This window comes from Microcaecilia unicolor, chromosome 1, assembly GCF_901765095.1.
Source record: "Microcaecilia unicolor chromosome 1, aMicUni1.1, whole genome shotgun sequence".
In the NCBI taxonomy this organism is placed as follows: Eukaryota; Metazoa; Chordata; class Amphibia; order Gymnophiona; family Siphonopidae; genus Microcaecilia; species Microcaecilia unicolor.
The window spans coordinates 29,674,182-29,696,603 of record NC_044031.1 but is presented as its reverse complement, the minus strand read 5'-3'; the positions used below and the strand labels follow the sequence as shown (position 1 = coordinate 29,696,603).

Genomic DNA, 22,422 nt, shown 5'->3' with positions numbered 1-22,422 from the left:
CTTTCTATTTTGTTATAACATCTGAGCCTTGCGTCTATTGCTTAACAGTAGATATGTGCTTTGAATTCAGATCTACAGATAAAAGGGAAGTCTCATTACATATATATATATATATATATATAAATACCAGAGTGCTATTTTTTCCACACTTCATAACAAAAGTGTACATTCCCTAATTACCTGTCCCAATGCAACTGAAGCTTTTACCTCCTCAGTGCATGTAAATGGTTTCATCCCTGTGTGGATTCTCTGATGCCGTGTGAGGCTTTTCTTCCAACTGAAGCTTTTACCACACTCAGTACATGTAAATGCTTTCTCATCTGTATGGATTATCTGATGCCGTGTGAGGCTTTCCTTCCAACTGAAGCTTTTACCACATTCAGTACATATAAATGCTTTCTCTCCGGTGTGGATTCTGTTATGCCGTCTGAGGCTTTCCTTCCAACCAAAGCTTTTACCACACTCGGAACATGTAAATGGTTTTACTCCTGTGTGTATTCTCTGGTGCTTTGTGAGGTTTACCTTCCGACAAAAGCTTTTATCACACTCTATGCATGTAAATGGTTTCACGCCTGTGTGCATTCTCTGGTGCATTGTGAGGTTTCCCTTCCAGCGGAAGCGTCTACCACACTCTACACATATATATGGTTTTACTCCTGTGTGGATTCTCTGGTGCTCTGCAAGCAATGCCTTCTTTCTGAAGCTTTTACCACACTCAGAACATGTAAATGGTTTTACGCCTGCATGGATTCTCTGGTGAACTATGAGGGATGTCTTGCCAGTGAATCTTTTACCACACTGAGAACATGTAAATAATTTTACTCCTGTGTGGATTCTCTGGTGCACTGTGAGGTTTACCTTCTGACCAAAGCTTTTACCACACTCTGTACATGCAAATGGTTTCTCTCCTGTGTGGATTCTCTGATGCACTTTGAGATTTACATTACAACCAAAGCTTTTACCACACTTAGAACACGTGAATGGTTTCACTCTACTGTGGATTTTCTTGTGTATTGTGAGGTCTGCCTTCTGCCTAAAGCCTTTACCGCACTCAGGACATGTATATTGTTTCACTGCAACATGAATTCTCTGATGGACTGTGAGAGTGTCCTCAATGACATTTTTACCACTCTTTCTAGATGCAACTGTTTGAACTTCTGAATGGATTCTATGGTTCAGTGCTAGATTTCCCTTCTGATGGACACTAGCACCACAGTCAGAACAAGCACATAGTCTCTCATTTTTCTGACTGTTTTGATTTGAAGTATTAGACTTCCTACAAAATAATTTTTCAGATGTAATAGGAACGACTGATTCAACAGCAGTTTGAGCTTTGTTATCTTCTATGAATGCTTTCCTGTGACTGAAACTTTTCTTATGGTCTATAACTAAAACTGGTTTCTCTGCTGGTTGGAATTTTGTGTTTCTTGTGAAGTTTTCTTTGTAGTTATAATTTTTGTCACTGCCAAGACATGAATATATTTTCTCATCAGTACTGGTTTTCTGGTATTTTGCAATACTGTTACACATTCTAATTTCTTTATTATTTTTCTGGTGTTCATCCTTCCTAGTGAAACCTTTCTTGCCCTCAGAACTTGTCTCTCTTACGTATATTTTCTGTTGCAGCTCCTTTTGAATAGAGGTTTTTTCACTGCCTGTACACTTAAATGGTATCACTTCAGTGCCAGATCTCTGCCGTGATTTCAGAGCTATACGATCACCGAGAAACATCTCACAAATATCACAGACACATCTTTCATCTCTTGTTTGGTTTCTCTGCTCTTCCCCTGTATGTGTGATTTTACTGGTACTGTGCTTACACAGAACTGAACCTCCTGTTGAATTTCTTTTCTGTTTAATTTCTGAGATCCATTGATTTGTTCCCTTTCTCCCCCAGTCAGAACAGGAAGAAGTTTCTTCTTTTAAACTTTCTGACAACTTCTTTTCCTCTTCAGGCTTCTCACTGAGATTCCAATGATGTACCTCTGTATTATTGTTTTTGGAATCATCTTTCTCTACATGAAAAAAAAAGTGAAAACTGAACATTATGGTGGAAGAACTGTTTAACCAGTTCAGTAATACAATACCCCTCTGTAAATGTGTCAGCCCCTCACATTTCCAAGCTGATCACTGAAAGAGATACAGATAGAACATAAGATCACATTGAAGTCAATATTTAAAACTGCCTTTTCAGTCTTTCTTCCACATACTTATATATATATATATATATATATAAGCCATATTGAGTCAGGCCAAGTTCTGTTAAGACCATTATTCTTTCTCTGACAGTGGCTGGTCTGAGTCACCAGTGAGAAGCAAATCCCCAAAAGTAGATCTACTTCTCATGAGATATTTTTATGGACTTTTCCTCCAGCAATTTGTCCAAATAGAGAAGGGTAGATAGTGGGACTCCCCAAGGGACTGTGTCTGGACTGCTGCTTTTTAACATATTAATCAATGATCTAGAGATGGGAATAACTAGTGAGGTAATGAAATTTGCTGATGACACAAAGTTATTCAAAGTTGTTAAATCACGGGAGAATTGTGAAAAATTACAAGAGGACCTTATGAGACTTGGAGATTGGGAATTTAAATGGCAGATGACATTCCCCCCCCCCCCCCCCCCATTGGATGGGCTGTGTCGGCATTGCTGCACGGCAGCTACTAGCATGGCTTAGTAAAGAGGGGAATTAACGTCAGCAAGTGCAAAGTGATGCATGAAGGAAAGAGGAACCCAAACTATAGCTACGTGATGTAACGTTCCACATTAGGAGTCACTGCCCAGGAAAAGGAGCTAGGTGTCATCGTTGATGATATGTTGAAACCCTCTGCTCAGTGTGCAGTGGCAGCTAAGAAAGCAAATAGAATGTTAGGTATTATTAGGATAGGAATGGAAAATAAAACTGAGAATGTAATAATGCCTTTGTATCGATCCATGTTGCTCCTCGAGTACTGTGTGCAATTCTGGTCATTGCATCTCAAAAAAGATATAGCAGAATTAGAAAAGGTACAGACAACAGCAAAAAAAAAAAATGATAAAGAGGATGGGATGACTTCCCTATGAGGAAAGGCTAAAGAAGCTAGGGCTCTTCAGCTTGGAGAAGAGTGGCTGAAGAGAGATATGAGAGAGGTGGAGTGGAACAGGTAGATGTGAATCACTTGTTTACTCTTTCTAAAAATACAAGGAGACATGCACTTAAAACATCAGAGAAATCATTTCATCACTCAACCTGTAACAAAACTCTGAAATACATTGCCAGCGAGTGTGGTAAAAGCAGTTAGCTTAGCAGGGTTTAAAAAGGTTTGGATGATTTCCTAAAAGATAACTCTACAAGCCATTATTAAGATGGACTCGGGAAAATCCACTGCTTATTTCTAGGATAAGCAGCATAAAATCTGTTTTATTCTTGGGATCTTGCCAGGTACTTGTGCTGTGGATTGGCCACTGTATGTAACAGGATACTGGGTTGATGGAACTTCAGCCTGTCCCAGTATGGCAATACTTATGTACTTATGATCCACTTTGTATCACGCTTTTCAACAATAGAGTCATTCCTTCCTACGATCATGTTGAGTGGAGGAGTGGCATAGTGGTTAGGGTAGTGGACTTTGGTCCTGAGGAACTGAGTTTGATTCCCACTTCAGGCACAGGCAGCTCCTTGTGACTCTGGGCAAGTCACTTAACCCTCCATTGCCCCATGTAAGTCACATTGAGCCTGCCATGAGTGGGAAAGTGTGGGGTACAAATGTAACAAAACAAAAAAAAAGTTCCATTTTAACCAGTCAGTAATTCTTCCAACATTTTGTTCTAACCCTCATGCTCACATATGTGAAAGTGCACTGCACACTTTGGGTTGTAAGAGAACCTCTGCCCTTTTATTTGGTGTGGTCTAAAGCCCATAGAAAGTCCTCCAAACTTTTTGTTTCTTTTGACCCAAACAGGTCATGCCAAGGTCATTTCCAATTAGCTGCCGACTGCATTTCCTTGACTTATACCTATCTCTAGAGGATTGTGTTACAGCTCAAAACGTCAAGAGTTATGGCAGCATTGACTGCCCATTTCAGATCAACCTCCATAGAAGAGATCTGCAGAGCTGCAACTTTGGACTTCAGTTCATACATTCACATTTCACTATTGATTGGACTCCCGACACGACCATAGATTTGGAGAGACTGTCCTGCAGAATTTATTTTGGGACTACAATCAAACTCCATCTCCTAAGCTCACTTATTTCTGTTCCAGGCTGCCTTCCAAATAAAAAATGAAAATGTTCAGGATATAAGTGGACTCGGAAACACATCCTGGTGTGAGAGCACTGTTATGCTTCCCCTTTCCTGTTGAAGGCAGCCTGTAGGTAGGGAGTTCCGTTTGTGAGAATTCATGGTCTTGTTTGTCATCTGTAGATGCAAATGGTGTTTTCCAAGGATATCCTCTCACTTCTTCATGGATTCTTAAGCTATTAACTGGATTGGCATGGTCCTGTGTGACAGCAATAGAGTGGAAGGTGCATGCATGTGTAATCAACTGTTCTCAAAAGCTTTTCTTAAGATTGCTGGGAAAACATGATGAGGTCACTTCTGTACTTGGGGAACACTTGCTACAGGTAAGTAACGTAGGGCTTCTTTTACAAAGCCATAAGTAGAAGGTTGCTAGGCTGTATAGCGAGGGGAGTGACCAGCAGAAGAAAAGAGGTTTTAATGCCCCTGGATAAGTCGTTAGTGAGGCCCCACCTGGAGTATTGTGTTCAGTTCTGGAGGCCGTATCTTGCTAAGGATGTAAAAAGAATTGAAGCGGTGCAAAGAAAAGCTACGAGAATGGTACGGGATTTGCGTTACAAGACGTATGAGGAGAGACTTGCTGACCTGAACGTGTATACCCTGGAGGAAAAGAGAAACAGGGGTGATATGATACAGACGTTCAAATATCTGAAAGGTATTAATCCACAAACAAACCTTTTCCGGAGATGGGAAGGTGGTAGAACGAGAGGACATGAAATGAGATTGAAGGGGGGCAGACTCAAGAAAAATGTCAGGAAGTATTTTTTCACGGAGAGAGTGGTGGATGCTTGGAATGCTCTCCCACGGGAAGTGGTGGAGAGGAAAATGGTAACGGAATTCAAACATGCATGGGATAAACATACAGGAATCCTGTTCCGAGGGAATGGATCCTCAGAAGCTTAGCTGAGATTGGGTGGCAGAGCCGGTGGTGGGAGGCGGGGCTGGTGGTTGGGAGGCGGGGATAGTGCTGGGCAGACTTATACGGTCTGTGCCCTGAAAATGACAGATACAAACCAAGGTAAGGTATACGTATGAGTTTATCTTGTTGGGCAGACTGGATGGACTGTGCAGGTCTTTTTCTGCCGTCATCTACTATGTTACAATGTTACTATGTACTAGTAATTATCTGCTTGGCTTCCTCTCATTTGACGTGCAGGAATCGCTAGCACAGTTTGTAAAAGAAGTCCTTAGTTTTTTTTTAAAAAGAACTTTAGGGTCATTTATTCAGTATTTGGTGAGTGTCTATTCTGTAGGAGGGATGGCTGCTACTTGTGTTCAGGGTATTGGTGGTGTTTTGCTTTTGGCAGGTTCTCAGTTACTTTTTGCAGAGTTCTGTGTTGCTTCACAAAGTATTTGGTGACAGAGGGAGTTTTTACACATATAATACAACATTCAAGAAATCAGGTTCTGTTGTCTAATGAATGTATGACCTGTGAGTTTTTAGGCAGAATGCAAAAATAACATTAAGAAATATCTAACTTTAGAAATGAGAGAAATCCACACTTCAGTGGTTGAAAGTAATATCTGCAATAGCAGGCTGGACTGAGTTATGATGTGTCCCCTTACTGTTCAGCACTCAAATAATTAGCTCTTTAAGGGGAGTGTGGAAAAGGATGATTGTAAGGGAATGTGATAGGATTTTATAAAATCATGAGTGGGATGTAATGGTTACATTCAGAACAGTTTTTTTTCTGTTACATTTGTACCCCACACTTTCCCACTCATGGCAGGCTCAATGCGGCTTACATGGGGCAATGGAGGGTTAAGTGACTTGCCCAGAGTCACAAGGAGCTGCCTGTGCCTGAAGTGGGAATCGAACTCAGTACCTCAGTTCCACCACCCTAACCACTAGGCCACTCCTCCACTGTTGCTGCTATTTGAGATTCTACATGGAATGTTGCTATTCCACTAGCAACATTCCATGTAGAAGTCAGCCCTTGCAGATCACCAATGTGGCCACGCAGGACGTCAGACTCACAGAAACAGAAGCCTGCGCAGCCTTCTACATGGAATGTTGCTAGTGGAATAGCAACATTCCATGTAGAATCTCTAATAGTATCTATTTTATTTTTGTTACATTTGTACCCCGCGCTTTCCCACTCATGGCAGGATCAATGCGGCTTTACATGGGGCAATGGAGGGTTAAGTGACTTGCCCAGAGTCACAAGGAGCTGCCTGTGCCGGGAATCGAACTCAGTTCCTACTACTACTACTTAACATTTCTAGAGCGCTACTAGGGTTACGCAGCGCTGTACAATTTAACAAAGAGAGACAGTCCCTGCTCAAAGAGCTTACAATCTAATAGACAAGTGAACGGTCGGTCCGATAGGGACAGTCAAATTGGGGCAGTCTGGATTCACTGAACGGTAAGGGTTAGGTGCCGAACGCAGCATTGAAGAGGTGGGCTTTAAGCAAAGACTTGAACATGGGCAGGGAGGGGGCTTGGCGTAAGGGCTCAGGAAGGTTGTTCCAAGCATAGGGTGAGGCGAGGCAGAATGAGCGGAGCCTGGAGTTGGCGGTGGTGGAGAAGGGTACTGAGAGGAGGGATTTATCCTGTGAACGGAGGTTACGGGCGGGAACGTAAGGGGAGATGAGGGTAGAAAGATAGTGAGGGGCAGCAGACTGAGTGCATTTGTAGTTAAGAAGGAGAAGCTTGAATTGAATGCGGTATCTGATCAGAAGCCAGTGAAGTGACTAGAGGAGAGGGGTGATATGAGTATATCGGTTCTGGCGGAATATGAGACGTGCAGCAGAGTTCTGAACAGATTGAAGGGGGGATAGATGGCTAAGTGGGAGGCCGGTGATGAGTAAGTTGCAGTAGTCCAGGCGAGAGGTAATGAGAGTTCCTCAGTTCCCCAGGATCAAAGTCCACCACCTTAACCACTAGGCCACTCCTCCACTCAGATTTAGATTTAATGTATAATATCTTGCAGGGACAATAAATCGCTAAGGGGCCCGTTTACTAAGCTATAGTAAAAGTGGCCTGCGGCAGCGTAGGCTCGTGTATTAGGTGTGCCGGGCCAGTTTTTACAGCGTCTGCAAAAAAAGGATTTTTTTTTTTTTGCATGATGGGAAAAGGGCCTGCAGTAAAACTGAAACCAGTGCGCGTCTAAAACCGGCTTGAGCCCTTAACGCTACCCACTGATCTAGCGGTAAGGGCTCACGTGCTACACGCACGGTGACCTGTCGGCGCGCACCAACTGCCGATTACCGCCAGAAAAACAAGCTCCTGGCATGGCTGTCCTTTGGCCCTTTAGAAAATCCCTGGTGTCCAGTAGCAGCCAGCACTCTCAAGCCTGACCCAACCATCCCCACCTCCCCCCAATTTAAAAATACAATCTCTGGTGTCTATTAGCACCCCTCCTTCCCTCTGACCCAAGCCCCTTCCCCCAGCTTAATAAAACAATCCCTGGTATGTCGCAGCATTCCTTCCTCCCCCTGACCTGATCCCCCCTTCCCCAACTTTAAAAAAAAAAACAATCTCTGGTGCCTTGCAGCACGCACCACCCCGACCCCTCCTCCAGCCCCCGAAGCATGTCTTGAAAGCGGCAGAGACGATACCGAGCCTTCGGCATTGCCATCTTGAAAAAATGGTGGCGCCTGACCAATGCATCGTGAGATGCATTGAGCAAGGTCAGTCTGCTATATAAGGGAATTTTACCCATTTGGTAGAGTGGACAAAGACTACCAAATAAGGGAAAAATTCCCTTATATAGTAAACTCATTCAGCTCAGTGCATCCCAGGATGCACCCTGTGGGGGTCAGACGGTACCATTTTTCAAGACGGCAGCAACAGATGCAGGAACAAGTAGGCATTGCTCCTATGTCTTTCAAGGAACACCTTGGGGGGGGGGGGGACCTGGGGGAGGGGTGGGCCGCTAGATGCAGTGGTTTTCTTTTTTTTTTTTTAAGTCGGGGTGATAGGGTGGGGGGGGTTGGGACAGGGAAGCGGGGACCGCTAGACTACCAGGAATTATTATTGGCAGTCGAGGCAGGGGGGTGTTGGATCAGGATTAGAAGGGGGGGGGCCCACTAGACTACTAGGAGATTTTGGTTTGACGGGGGTGGGGAGGGGTTGGATTAGTTTGTGGGGTGGAGGAAGGGGGCTGCGCTGCTAGACTACCAGGAAGACGTTTGGTTTATGCAGAAACTACTGGGTGTAGAAGGTGCAGGTTGTTGGGTGTGGGGGGGGGGGGTGGAGAGGGCTCTCACTAACCCTTCTACTCTGCCTCAGACCTGGTGCCAGATTTCTCTCATTGTAGACATCAGCACACAGATTTGAAGCTTCTCCGCATTGCTGCAGGATAGCTAATAGCCTCTGTTTCAATATGCTGTGCACTGATGTCTATCACGCAACTTAATTTTGAGCACTGAACCCCTTTCTGCATCAAACAGCCCATAACGAGAACACAGACCACTCGTTAACTATGTGCTTCTGCCTTCAGTAGCTTTCTACATTGGCCCCACCGTGCTTTGTCTCTCTCTTCAGAGCCCTGGCTCTGGTATTTCTCTCTGTCTATGCAATGTCTCTTGATTATAGAGCCATTAATCCTGCGAGATTTTTAAAGCTCTTTTTTTTTCTATGATACTGAGACAACACAGTGCTGCCTGTCTCTCCCTTATATTTCTATATTCTCTTTGAATGCTTTCACTTTTTCACCGCTTTTTGACTTCAGTAATGTAACTTTCTGAAGCCAGTACTTTTCATTGTAACCACAGAAAGACGGGATATCAAATCCCATCCCCTTTCTCCCTTTTTATCAGCTTTTCTCTTTGAAACCCAAAGATTAAAAAATGGGGGGTATTTCCTGTATGCAGATTTGAAGGTTTGATTGATGGACGCATCTTAATAAACTTTATTGGGACACTATTGACATTTGTCATCCAACATTTGTGAGTTTGGTGACTTCCACTCTCTGGTTTTTGCTGCTTTTCTGTGGAAGACTGATTTTCCTTTTTATTTTTTACCTTTGGATTGCTGGTATCATCAGCCACAGAATTTGCCACAAGTGAGGCAGGGATAGGCTTGTTTGGCTGTTTTTTTTTTTTACTTTGAATATGATTACAGATTTGGCTTGTGCTTCTTTTTTTCTCTCCTTCCCAAAGTGGCTCCACCATGTCTAACCTCATAGGCACTGTTGCTGCCTTTGACTTAGTCAGTCACTCATGTCTCCAGTTGTGTCTCCAATACCATGCTGACGTGGTTTTCTTTTTTTCTGTCCACTATCCTCTTTCCTATGGTGTTCCCCTAAGTTCAATCCTCTCCCTGCTCCTTTTTAACATCTTTCTGAGTCCCCTAGCCACCTTGATCCAGTCTTTCGCAACCAAATTCTATTTTTACGCAGATGATATTCTTCTGGCTTCCACCCATGACACTCTCTCTCCTGACCTCTCCTCCCTCCAACTTGTCCTTGATGCAACTGACTCTTGGCTTCTTGAGCATCACTTACTTCTAAGCCCCTCTAAATCAGTCACTCTGTGGATCACAGGTCGAGCTCCAGTGCCCATGGTTCTCATTTGCCTTTGGTCTTTACACTGAGCCAGGTCACTATCTTAAAATATCTTGGGGTGACCTTGGACTCTTTCCTTCCATCCCCATATTTCCTCTGTTGTCAGTTCTTACTTCTCTTCATTACATTCCCTCTTGGATTACATACTTCTTGGATGACACAGCTTGTGCTCCGCTCATCCATGCTTTGGTCTTTTCAAAGCTGGACTACTGTAATATTGCTTATGTCGTTCTTCCTCGGTCTGCATTGAAAGGTTAAAAAATGTTCAGTACACAGCTATTCATCTCATCACATGCTCCTCCCATTTTGATCACGTTTTCCTGCTGTTGGCTCGTTTCCACTGGCTCCCTATCCCTTTCCTCTTGCAGTACAAAATCTTGGTTCTCACTCACAGGGTGCTTCATACTAAAACTCTGACCTATCCTCCTTCTTTGATTTCCCCTCACCAGCTCTCGCGAGTCCTCCATTCAGCCTGAGAATCGTCTTTCCCTTCCCCCGCTTCACTGTTTCTGCTACTCTGTCTGTCTTTTTCTGCAATGCTCCCTCCCTTTGATATTCCCTCCAATCCTATCTCCACTTGGCGTGCTTCTTCCTTAGATTTAGAGCAGCTTTGAAGACTCATTTATTCACCTTGACCTTTCCAGCTTTCTAGGGGCTGCAGGTCCAGCAGCTAGACAGCTAGTCTGATTTGATTTGCTCTAATGAAGGGTCTCTTTTTCCTATCTTCTACAGTGGAGTTCCTTTCTGTTTTCTAGTTTAGATTGTACACCGCTTTGATTTTGTCTGGAAAAGTAGTTAAGCTAGTGTCTAATAAGTACATAAGTATTGCCACACTGGGACAGACCAAAGGTCCATCAACCCCAGCATCCTGTTTCCAACAGTGGCCAATCCAGGTCACAAATACCTGGCAAGCTATCCCAAAAAAGTACAAAACATTTTATGCTGTTTATCCCAGAAATAAGTAGTGGATTTTCCTCAAGTCAATTTAATAATGGTCTATGGACTTTTCCTTTAGAAACCCATCCAGACCTTTTTAAAACCCTGCTAAGCTAACTGCCTTTATTAAATCAGCCTCTGTATCTGCTAAAAATGCAGATAATGCAATCCTTACCTAATGAGATCAGAGTCTCATAATTCTCCTTCATGACCTCCCTGTAAAGCTCCTTCTGACCTTCATCCAAATACTCCCACTGCTCCTGGGAGAAGTGAACAGTGATATCCTCAAACGTCACTGGCACCTGAAACATAAACCAGAAACATAGCAACATAGTAGATGGTGGCATTTAAAGACCAGCATGGTCCATCCTGTCTGCCCAACAAGATAAACTCATTACATAAGGTATGAAGTGTTACATCATATGTATCCCTGATCTTATTTATCCTTGCCTTTTTTAGGGCATAGACCGTATAAGTCTGCCCGGCACTGGCCTTGTTCTAAAACTTCTGAAGTTGTCATCGAAGCCCCTGAGAAGTTCCACTCCAGCCCATTCAAGTCTATTCAGTTTAGATCAGGGCACAGACCATAGAAATCTGCCCAGCACTGGCTTTCCTACCTAATCTCCCCTAAGCTCCTTTGCATCCAACCCTTCTTTATGTTTGTCCCATGCGTTTTTGAATTCTGTTACAGTTTTCATCTCTGCCACTTCCTGTGGGAGTAAAAAGATGGTCCTAAGAAACAAGATGGCAAGCGATCCGCAAAATCCAACGTGGAGACAAACAAAGCAGATCAATCAGTGATATGGTTCAAAACTTTATTTTCAGAGATTCGCCCGACACAGACTGTGTTTCGCCCACAAGGGCTGCGTCAGGGGCTAATAGTCCAAGCAGGACATGAGATTGAAACGTAAAAAACCAGCAGGGTGCTTTCCTCAATCAAGGTGAGGACATCAGCTCAATACACAGGGTAAGTCTGGTCGCATCTCTCAGCTGGGCGAAACACAGTCTGTGTCGGGTGAATCTCTGAAAATAAAGTTTTGAACCATATCATTGATTGATCTGCTTTGTTTGTCTCCACTTCCTGTGGGAGGGCATTCCAGGTATCTACCACCCTCTCAGTGAAAAAAAACAACTCAGTGACATGTGGAGGAATTCAGAACATATTAGATTTCAGCTGACTTTATTCTCCTAGCATTATATAATGGAAAAGAGGACTCCAGGACCCTTTTTCAACAGAAATTGTCAGATTTCTTTCCCATGTATCCCCTAGACTCAGGGGGAAATGCATCAAACTCCCTGGAAAGAACAGCCCAGTATTTCCACCTCGGTAAAAATTACCGAGGTGGAAATACCTGACGATTCACAAAGCAAATCGCATGTAAGTGAGCTGCTCGCAAAAAAACAGCGAGCAGCTCGGTAGGAGGCTAGGCTGTGCATATGTACGGCAGCTAAGCGTGGCTGCTCTGTGCATGTGCTACTCACGGCTTTCTTTTGGGGGGGTAGAAGGGGCAGCAATGCACAGCTGTAGTCAAATCAAAAGGGTCCTGACAGGCATGCAAAGGTATGCGACCCTTGGCTTTTATACACACTGTCTGTATGAAAGTCATGGGGAGAGGAGAGAAGCTGATTTCAAACCTTGCTGCCAGAGATCTGTCTAGTAAAGGGAGGTGGGGGAGGGTGAAACTGGAGCACTCAGTTTGGGGAGGTTGGTGTCGAAGGCTTCTGCCTGTGCCGTGTTGGCTGTCGTGCTGCAGCAGTCACTTTCAAGCTATACCATAGACTTACGGCTGCTCCAGACCTCCCATTACATTTGGCTTACCAAAGGTGGGCGGTCCTTGCTGTGCACCCCTCACAATTTGCACTGTTTTGCATGCAACTCTCGTTGGTTGCCACCACGGACTGGAAAGACCCCGCAAAACCCCTTTGTGAATCTCCCGCTGAACAATGCGCTCACTAAACCGGCTGGAACCGGTCAAGAAAGCACGTTGCTGGCTCAGTAAGTTTGAGGCATCTCCCCCTCAATTTCCTTTATGTACTTCAGGGCATCAATGTCTAGGAACTCAGGGGCAAACACTTATAACAGATCTACTACTGTCTTAAGTGCTCACACTTAAACACATGTGCATGTATCTACTCTGTTAAAGGTGTTATTCGATAAAGGAAATTAGGTGCCTAAATTCCATGGTAGAATGGGTGCACAGTTATAAAATGACCCATTTGAGCCAGTCCTTTACGGTAGAATGCCATTAATGTACAGTAGGTCGTATGTTAATGGAGCTTTTGGTTAGGAGGCGTTACTGAGTGGAGCATGGGTGCAGGATGCGTGTGGAGTGTTTCCACAGTTAAAACACTGGACCTTATCACGCTGACTAATGCGCTGTTAATTCAGAGTTGCTAAGTGCCTCTACATTAACAACACATTCATTTTATTTGTTACATTTGTATCCCACATTTTCCCACCTATTTGTAGGCTCAATGTGGCTTACATAGTACCGGAGAGGCTTTTGCAGACTCCGGTGTAAACAAATACAAAGTGATGTTGTGGTAAGATAAAGTTCATGTGGCCCAGCCACACTAGGGAATCATACAGCGGAAGACTTGTGTTATGTCCATTACGTTCTTTAGTCTTGTTGTGTTGCAGAGATCAGGCATTTATGTTGGATCGGTAGGGTGTGCCTTTTTAAACAGGTTAGTTTTTAGTGTTTTCCGGAAGTTTAGGTGGTCTTTTGTAGTTTTCAAGGCTTTTGGTAATGCGTTCCACAGTTGTGTGCTTATGTAGGAAAAACTGGACGCGTAAGTCGATTTTGTATTTGAGTCCTTTGCAGCTTGGGTAATGCAGGTTTAGGTACATTAGTAGCACCTGTTCTGGTCAACATTAACACACAGCCAGAATAGATAATAGCTGGGAACATCCCAACTAGGTCCGGGCACGGTAAAATCCTGCATTACAGCACGTTTCGCCCAGATCTTAGCACACTTTAGTAAAAGAGCCCCTTTAGCTCCTGTTCTCAACCACTGAATTCATAGCCGTGCAACTGTGAGCAATTAAGCTCCTTCACTGATGGTCACTAGCTCTAAACATTATTAATTCAAACTTTACCGTCTGTACCAAATGCAATAATCCAGCCAGAGACCCTGATCAGGATGGACACTCAGGTGCACATTTACCATTCCCCAGCAGTCAATCACTAAAACGGACTTGGAGTGATCAGGGGCAGCCTGGCCCAGTGGCTTATACAGAGTACCTGTGTCTGAATAATAACTTGCATTGTTGCAAGCTATGTAAATACTAGTAAAAAAGGCCCGTTTCGGTTATCCCTCTCTCCCTCCCTCCCTCACTCACTCCCTCTGTCCCCTCCAAGTCCCATGGCCCCCTTTCTTCCCTTCCGATTTCCAGGCCCTCCCTCCCTCTCTCTCCTTCCCTCTGTCCCTCCCCCGAGTTCCAGTCCCCCCTCCTCTCTGTCTCACAGACACATCCTTGCGATGCCTCCACCCATGGCCCTCCCCTCCGCTGGCCCCACCCATCCCCCTACGTGCACGTAGCTCCCCCTCCAAAATCGCCAACCCCCCTCTGCTACCCTCCCCTCCCCCCCTCTTACCGGGGTCCCGGTGGCAGCAGTGAAGAGCCTCGCGAGTCTGCTGCCTTCCCTTCTCTTCGCTCTCAGCTCTGACTCTGGTCCCGCCTTCATTTCCTGTTTCCGCAAGGGCGGGACCAGAGTCAGAGCTGAGAGCAAAGAGAAGAGAAGGCAGCAGACTCGCGAGGCTCTTCACTGCTGCTGCCGGGACCCCGGTAAGAGGGGGGAGGGGAGGGTAGCAGAGGGGGGGTTGGCAATTTTCGAGGGGGGGTGACATGCACGTTGGGACATCTCTGCCCGTTCCCGCTGTTCTTCAACGCACGTCTCTCACTGGGATTGTAACCCCATGCTGACATCAGGCAAGCAGGGTTCTACTGCTGACCAGTGACGTCAGCAGGTGGTTACGATCCCAGTGAGACACTTTAGAACGTTCATATAGCAAATTATTATATTAAATATATGCATATGCAAATTCAATGCATCTTTTGTCTTCCATGACACTCTCATTTTTAGATTTCAGTTCGCCATCCTAATAGTGAGCCTACAAGAGGGTTGGTTTGAATTCTGTGACTCTGGGGAAGCCGCCTGTATATAAGTACATAAGCATATATATAAGTATTGTCATACTGGGACAGATCAAAGGTCCATCAAGCCCAGCATCCTGTTTCCAACAGTGGCCAATCCAGGTCACAAACATCTGGCAAGATCCCAGAAAAGTAACATAGTAACACAGTAGATGACGGCAGAAAAAGACCTGCACGGTCCATCCAGTCTGCCCAACAAGATAAACTCATATGTGCTACTTTTTGTGTATACCTTACCTTGATTTGTACCTGTCCTTTTCCGGGCACAGACCGTATAAGTCTGCCCAGCACTATCCCCGCCTCCCAACCACCAGCCCCGCCTCCCACCACCGGTTCTGGCACAGACCATATAAGTCTGCCCAGCACTATCCCCGCCTCCCTCTCACCATCGGCTCTGGCACAGACCGTATAAGTCTGCCCAGCACTAAGTACAAAACATTTTAAGCTGCTTATCCCAGAAGTAAGCAGTGGATTTTCCCCAAGTCCATTTTACATAAGTATTGCCATACTGGGAAAGATCAAAGGTCCATCAAGCCCAACATCCTGTTTCCAACAGTGGCCAATCCAGGTCACAAATACCTGGCAAGATCCCCAAAAAAGTACAAAACATTTTATACTGCTTAGTGGATTTTCCCCATTTAATAATGGTCTATGGACTTTTCCTTTAGGAAGCCGTCCAAAACTTTTTAAAACCCCGCTAAGCTAATCGCCTTTACCACATTCTCTGGCAATGAATTCCAGAGTTTAATTACATGTTGAGTGAAGAAACATTTTCTCTGATTCATTTTAAATTTACTACATTGTAGCTTCATCGCATGCCCCCTAGTCCTAGTATTTTTGGAAAGCGTAAATAGACGCTTCACATCTACCCGTTCAACTCCACTCATTATTTTATAGACCTCTATCTTATCTCCCTTCAGCCGCCTTTTCTCCAAGCTGAAGAGCCCTAGCCGCTTTAGCCTTTCCTCATAGGGAAGTCATCCCATCCCCTTTATCATTATTGTCGCCCTACTCTGCACCCTTTCTAATTCCATTATCCAGCTTATTTTCAAAAGAGAAAGACGCCCATATTTCGACCCAAATCGGGAGATGGGCGTCTTTCTCCCATGGGCGAACAAATCGGTATAATCGAAAGCCGATTTTGGTCATCTTCAACTGCACTCTTTTGCAGGAACGAACAAAGTTGATGGGGGCGTGTTGGAGGCGTGGCGAAGGCAGGACTGGGCGTGGTTATCGGTGGAGGAGAGATGGGCATCTTCAGCTGATAATCGAAACAAGAAGGGCGTTTTTAATGAAAATTTGGTCCGCTTTATTTGGACCCTTTTTTTCAGGCCCAAGTCCCAAAAAAGTGCCCCAACTGACCAGATGACCACCGGAGGGAATCAGGGATCACCTCTCCTGGCTCCCCCAGTGGTCATTAACCCCCTCCCACAAAAAAAAACCCCACTTTAAAAACATTTTTTCCCAGCCTGTATGCCAGCCTCAAATGCCGTACTCACCTCCATGACAGCAGAATGTGTTCTATCCTCTGACAGCCTTTCCCTGGTTCTGATGTGGGTCTCGGGTGAGTGTGACACCTTTTCTATTAAGGGCACTGCAGAGTCACATCAGCAATGCATTGTGGTGGGTGTAGGGTATTGGGCTCTGTGATTCCACTAGCTTGTGTTAAATGCTCACAATGTTGGTAGTTGGTAGGCTCTACTCCCATGGTGCTTTTCCCTCTGCTTACTGGGTCAGAGTGTGCCCTGTTTTGTTTCCGGTAGTCCAAGAGGTAGTGGCCATTTTTGTAAGCCAGTTTTAGATCCCATTCATGTGTTACCCACGTTACAGAACTGAGTTCTTACCTTGAATGTTGCTGAAAGAGGGCATTGTACAGCATTCTGCCAGCTCTGACCTACTGCTAATCTCAGTATCAGGGAGACTCTTTGCCAGTGGGGCACAACCTCTGATCTGCAGTTAACTGTGAGTAAACGTGCTTATTCCAATAAAGGACGTTTTCGGAGACATTAGTCTTCAGGTGTCAACTGGTGTGCCAAGATTATACAGCAGCAACAAGTCCTAGAGGCCTGCGTGTATGCAGGTCCCTGGAGCACTTTTAGTGGGTACCGCAGTGCACTTCAGGCAGGCGGACTCAGGCTCATCCCCCCTACCTGTAACACTTGTGCTGGTAAATAGGAGGCCTCCAAAACCCACTGTACCCACATGTAGGTGCCCCCTTCACCCCTAAGAGCTATGGTAGTGTTGTACATTTGTGGGTAGTGGGTTTTGGGGGAGGGGGTTGGGGGCTCAGCACCCGTGGTAAGGGACCTATGCATGTGGGAGCGTTGTCTGAAATCCACCGCACTGACCTCTAGGGTGTCCAGTTGGTGTCCTGGCATGTCAAATGGCTTGGATTGGGACGTTTTTGAGCTGGGCATTTTTAGTTTCCATTATCGCTAAAAAAAACAAATGCCCAGCTCGGAAACGACTAAATTCATGGCATTTTGGTCCGTACAAACCGTATTTTCAAAGCGGAAGATGGATGCCCATTTTTTTCAAAAATGCAGTCTGTCCCACCCCTTCACGTACCCATTCTCGGACATATACGTCCATGGAGATGGGCGTTCGCGTTCGATTATGCCCCTCCACATCTTTTTTGAGATGCGGCAACCAGAATTGAACACAATATTCGAGATGCGGTTGCACCATGGAGTGATACAAAGGCATTATAACATCCTCATTTTTGTTTTCCATTCCTTTCCTAATAATACCTAACATTCTATTTGCTTTCTTAGCCGCAGCAGCACACTGAGCAGAAGGTTTCAACGTATCATCAACGACGCTGAGATCCATCTCTTGGTCGGCGACTCCTAATGTGGAACCTTGCATGACGTAGCTATAATTCGGGTTCCTCTTTCTCACATGCATCACTTTGCACTTGCTTACATTAAACGTCATCTGTCATTTAGACGCCTAGTCTCGTAAGGTCCTCTTGTAATTTTTCACAATCCTCTTGCGATTTAACAACTTTGAATAACTTTGTATGGTCAGCAAATTTAATTACCTAACTAGTTACTCCCATCTCTAGGTCATTTATAAATATGTTAAAAAGCAGCGGTCCCAGCACAGACCCCTGGGGAACCCCACTAACTACCCTTATCCATTGAGAATACTGACCATTTAACCCTACTCTGTTTTCTATCTTTTAACCAGTTTTTAAATCCACAATAGGACACTTCCTCCTATCCCATGACTCTCCAATTTCCTCTGGAGTCTTTCATGAGGTACTTTGTCAAATGCCTTCTGAAAATCCAGATACACAATATCCACCAGCTCCCCTTTATCCACATGTTTGTTCACCCCTTCAAAGAAATGTAGTAGATTGATGAGGCAAGATTTCCCTTCACTAAATCTATGTTGACGTGTGTCTCATTAATCCATGCTTTTGAATATGCTCTGTAATTTTGTTCTTAATAATAGTCTCTACCATTTTGCCTGGCACCGACGTCAGACTCACCAGTCTATAATCTCCCGGATCTCTTCTGGAACCTTTTTTAAAAATCGGCGTTACATTGGCCACCCTCCAATCTTCCGGTACCACCCTCGATTTTAGGGATAAATTACATATTACTAATAGCTCCGCAAGCTCATTTTTCAGTTCTGTCAGTACTCTGGGATGAATACCATCCGGTCCAGGAGATTTGCTACTCTTCAGTTTGTAGAACTGCCCCATTACATCCTCCAGGTTTACAGATAATTCATTACGTTTCTCCAACTCGTCAGCTTCGAATACCATTTCTGGCATCGGTATCCCACCCAAATCTTCCTTGGTGAAGACTGAACCAAAGAATTCATTTGATCTCTCCACTACGGCTTTGTCTTCCCTGATTGTCCCTTTTACCCCTCGGTCATCTAGCAGTCCAACTGATTCTTTTGCTGGCTTCCTGCTTTTAATATACCTAAAAACAATTTTACTATGTGTTTTTCCCTCCAACGCAATCTTTTTTTCGAAGTCCTTCTTAGCCTTCCTTTTAATAATACTTTCAATGCAAACAAGTATAAGGATGCTTGCAGAATGCACCGGGCAGGGGCTGGGCGCCCTCCTGCCTCCAACTTTTAAGGGACAGGGAGGGGGGTCGGGCCAGGTCACCAAACCACCAGGGGTTTCTTGCTTCCACCAGGCATTTTTTGTTCTGTGAGTTGGGAGGTTTAAGGGGGGGGGGCGGTACACTAGACCACTAGGGAGTTTTTATTCAAGGGGGGTGGGATCGGGAGGCGGTCCACTGGACCACCAGGGATTTTGTGCAAGTTGTCAAATTCATTTGACAGCTTCAAGTTGCAAAGAGCAACCGATGCACAAAAGAGGACCCCTTTGTGCATTGGTTGCTGTTTGCAACTCGATATTTTTTCCCATGGCACCTCTATTTGACAGGTACCGCTGTGCTAGGATTACCATATTTGTGAAGATGAAAAGGAGGAAACAGAAAAAAATAATGCCGCCCCGCCACAGCCACACAGTTGTTGTTACATTTGTACCCCGTGCTTTCCCACTCATGGCAGGCTCTATGCGGCGGGCAATGGAGGGTTAAGTGACTTGCCCAGAGTCACAAGGAGCTGCCTGTGCCAGGAATCGACTCAATTCCCCAGGACCAAAGTCCACCACCCTAACCACTAGGCCACTCCTCAGTCACCTTGATCCCCCAAGAAAGCCAGATTCTATAAGAAATGAAAATACTGGTAAAAGTAACAGAAATGCATTCTCTTCCATAGTCTAAATACAAAATTAGAAAAGATATACCGTATTTTTCGGACTATAAGACGCACCTAGGTTTTAGAGGAGGGAAATAGGGGAAAAATTTTTTTCCTTTTTCCCTCCTCTAAAACCTAGGTGCTCCGGTGCGTCTTGTCCGAATCCCTCCCTCCAAGCTCGGGATCGCCCTCAGGGTTACCTCCTCCCCCCTCCCCGGCCCTGTCACCACCTCTCCCCTTACTCACGCGATCTTCCCTGGTGGTCTAGTGACGTCGGGGCAGGAAAGAGCCCCCTCTTTCCTGCCCAGCGCGCTGCTCTCCATCCTCCTGTATGCATTGCTGCCTGACGGTCTTGGCGAGATTCAAAATGGCCGCCGAGAATTGAAGTCTCGGTGGCCATTTTGAATCTCGCCAAGACCGTCAAGCTGCATACAGGAGGATGGAGAGCAGCACGCTGGGCAGGAAAGAGGGGGCTCTTTCCTGCCCCGACATCACTAGACCACCAGGGAAGATCGCGTGAGTAGGGAGAAGTGGTGACAGGGCCGGGGGGAGGGCGATCCCGAACTCGGAGGGAGGGAGGGCGGGCGGCCTGCCAGCCGGCCAGCCAGCCAGCCAAATCTCTACCTTCGGACTATAAGACGAACCCCCCATTTTCCTCCCAAATTTGGGGGGAAAAAAGTGCGTCTTATAGTCTGAAAAATACGGTACATTTCCAAAAAAGCAAACATCTATGAGCAGTACGTCCCCCTATCCTTTCCCTCCCATCCTTGTGCAGCACATCCCCCTCTCCTCTCCATCCCCTTCTATCCATGTGTTGCATTTCCCCCTTTTCTCTTCCCTTCCCTCTCCACCATGTACAGCATGTCCCACTCTCCTCTCCTTTCCCTTCTCTCCCATCCACGAGTAGCTGCAACCATCTCTCCCTCCCCTCCAGCCCCTCCGGGGCCTACCTTGCAGCCTTGGTGGTCTAATGGCCTCTTCGGAGCAGGAAGGAACCCCACTCTTACCTTTTGCTGCCGCTTCTTGAAAACGGCTGCCTAGACCTCAAGCGGTGGCCTCGCAAGACTTCCGTAAAGTCTCACGAGCTCTCCACTTGAAGTCTCGGCAGCCATTTTCAAGAAGCGGCAGTAGTGGGAAGGTCAGCGGGCAGGAAAGAGGGGGGTTCTTTCCTGCCCGAACAGGCCACTAGACCACCAGGGTGCACTGTGGAAAGCTGGGGAGGAGGAAGAAGGCAAGCCTGTTCACCCGCCCACCAACCCACCAGCCCAGGCTGGCTGGAAAAAGAACGTCCAGACCCCTGGACGTATAATAGTAACCTTATGCTCTGCATCAGCCTCTGAGAGTTTTATGAAAACAAGAGGAGAACCAGGAAGAAGAGCCTGAGAGGCTGCAGGGAATAAAGAACTTAACTTTCTTTTCTGGAGCCCCAGGAACGGATTGAGGAGTGCCAGGCTCATTTCTTCTTCTGCTTGTGTATCAGAGGTTGCATGACATTGCCTGGCACTGCATCCCCTGCTGCCCACCTCCTGCCAGTCTCCTACCTGCTGAGCACAAAGCCCTGCAGCCATTCTCCTGCCCTGGCTCCCTCTTTGCTGGCTCAGGAGCAGCAGCCCTGTGAAGGGAGGGGAACCAGGAAGAAGAACTTTCTTTTTCGTCTGCTTGCTCCATGCACCATGTGTGTATCAGAGGTTGCATGACATTGCCTGGCACTGCATCCCCTGCTGCCCACCTCCTGCCAGTCTCCTACCTGCTGAGCACAAAGCCCTGCAGCCATTCTCCTGCCCTTCCTCTTTGCTGGCTCAGGAGCAGCAGCCCTTTGAAGGGAGGGGAACCAGGAAGAAGAACTTTCTTTTTCGTCTGCTTGCTCCATGCACCATGTGTGTATCAGAGGTTGCATGACATTGCCTGGCACTGCATCCCCTGCTGCCCACCTCCTGCCAGTCTCCTACCTGCTGAGCACAAAGCCCTGCAGCCATTCTCCTGCCCTTCTGCACAGCACGATTTCCAGCCCTGGCTCCCTCTTTGATGGCACATACAGTGCAGGCTCAGCTTCTATCCTAATGGCTTCAGACAAAGAGAGAGAAAGGGGAGGGGAGAGGGAAATCGGGCTGGGGGGGGGGGGGGGGGGGTGGGAACAGATCAGAGGGAAGAGAAGCAGGAGAGAGGGAGGTTGGGGAGAGCCAAATCTGATTGCTGCCATCTATTGGACCCTCCCAGCACTGACAGAGGAGTTGATCATATACACACAGGCCCAGATGCAGAAAGCATACAGTGCTATTAACGTTTGCTTTAGAGAGGTTCTAGCCAGTCTAAAACAAACGTTTAGGTACTTAGTAATGTACAAAGGGGCAGCCACCGAGAACCTCAAATGTATTACAATGAGCTCATTAGTATTCTAAAGAGCTGAGCTCATTCGCAGTGGCGTAGCAAGGGCTAGGCGGTGGGGGTGGTCCACCCCGGGTGTCAGCGGGTGGGGGGGTGCGCCGCTCCCGCTGCTCCCACCCTGTCCTGCCTTAAAAATTTTTTTTCGAAGCACCAGAGTGGCAGGCAGCGCTTCGCGTCTGCCCTGCTAGTAAAAATCTCCTCAACGTCGTCGTCGGGTCTTCCCACATTGAGTCCCACCCTCCTCTGAGGTAATTTCCTATTACCGCGAGGGCGGGCGAGACTCAATGTGGGAAGGCCCAACGATGATGTCAAGGATATTTTTACTAGCAGGGCAGACGCGAAGCGCTGCCTGCTACTCCAGCGCTTCGAAAAAATTTTTCAAAGGCAGGACAGGGTGGGAGCAGGAGAACGGAGCTGGTAGGTGTG

At 46.1% G+C, this 22,422-nt stretch overlaps 1 protein-coding gene across 1 annotated transcript; it reads right to left on the bottom strand.

Moving 5' to 3' along the window:
• Positions 1–243: 243 nt before the first annotated feature.
• Positions 244–21,669, bottom strand: LOC115464273 (gastrula zinc finger protein XlCGF26.1-like; the record flags this gene model as incomplete). Its single annotated transcript, XM_030194672.1, has 3 exons — positions 21,561–21,669; positions 10,900–11,026; positions 244–2,015 (listed from the first exon to the last, which is right to left on the bottom strand). Coding segments are annotated over exons 1-3 (1,926 nt in total), but the record flags the coding sequence as incomplete, so codon positions are not given.
• Between the last annotated feature and the right edge of the window lie 753 nt (positions 21,670–22,422).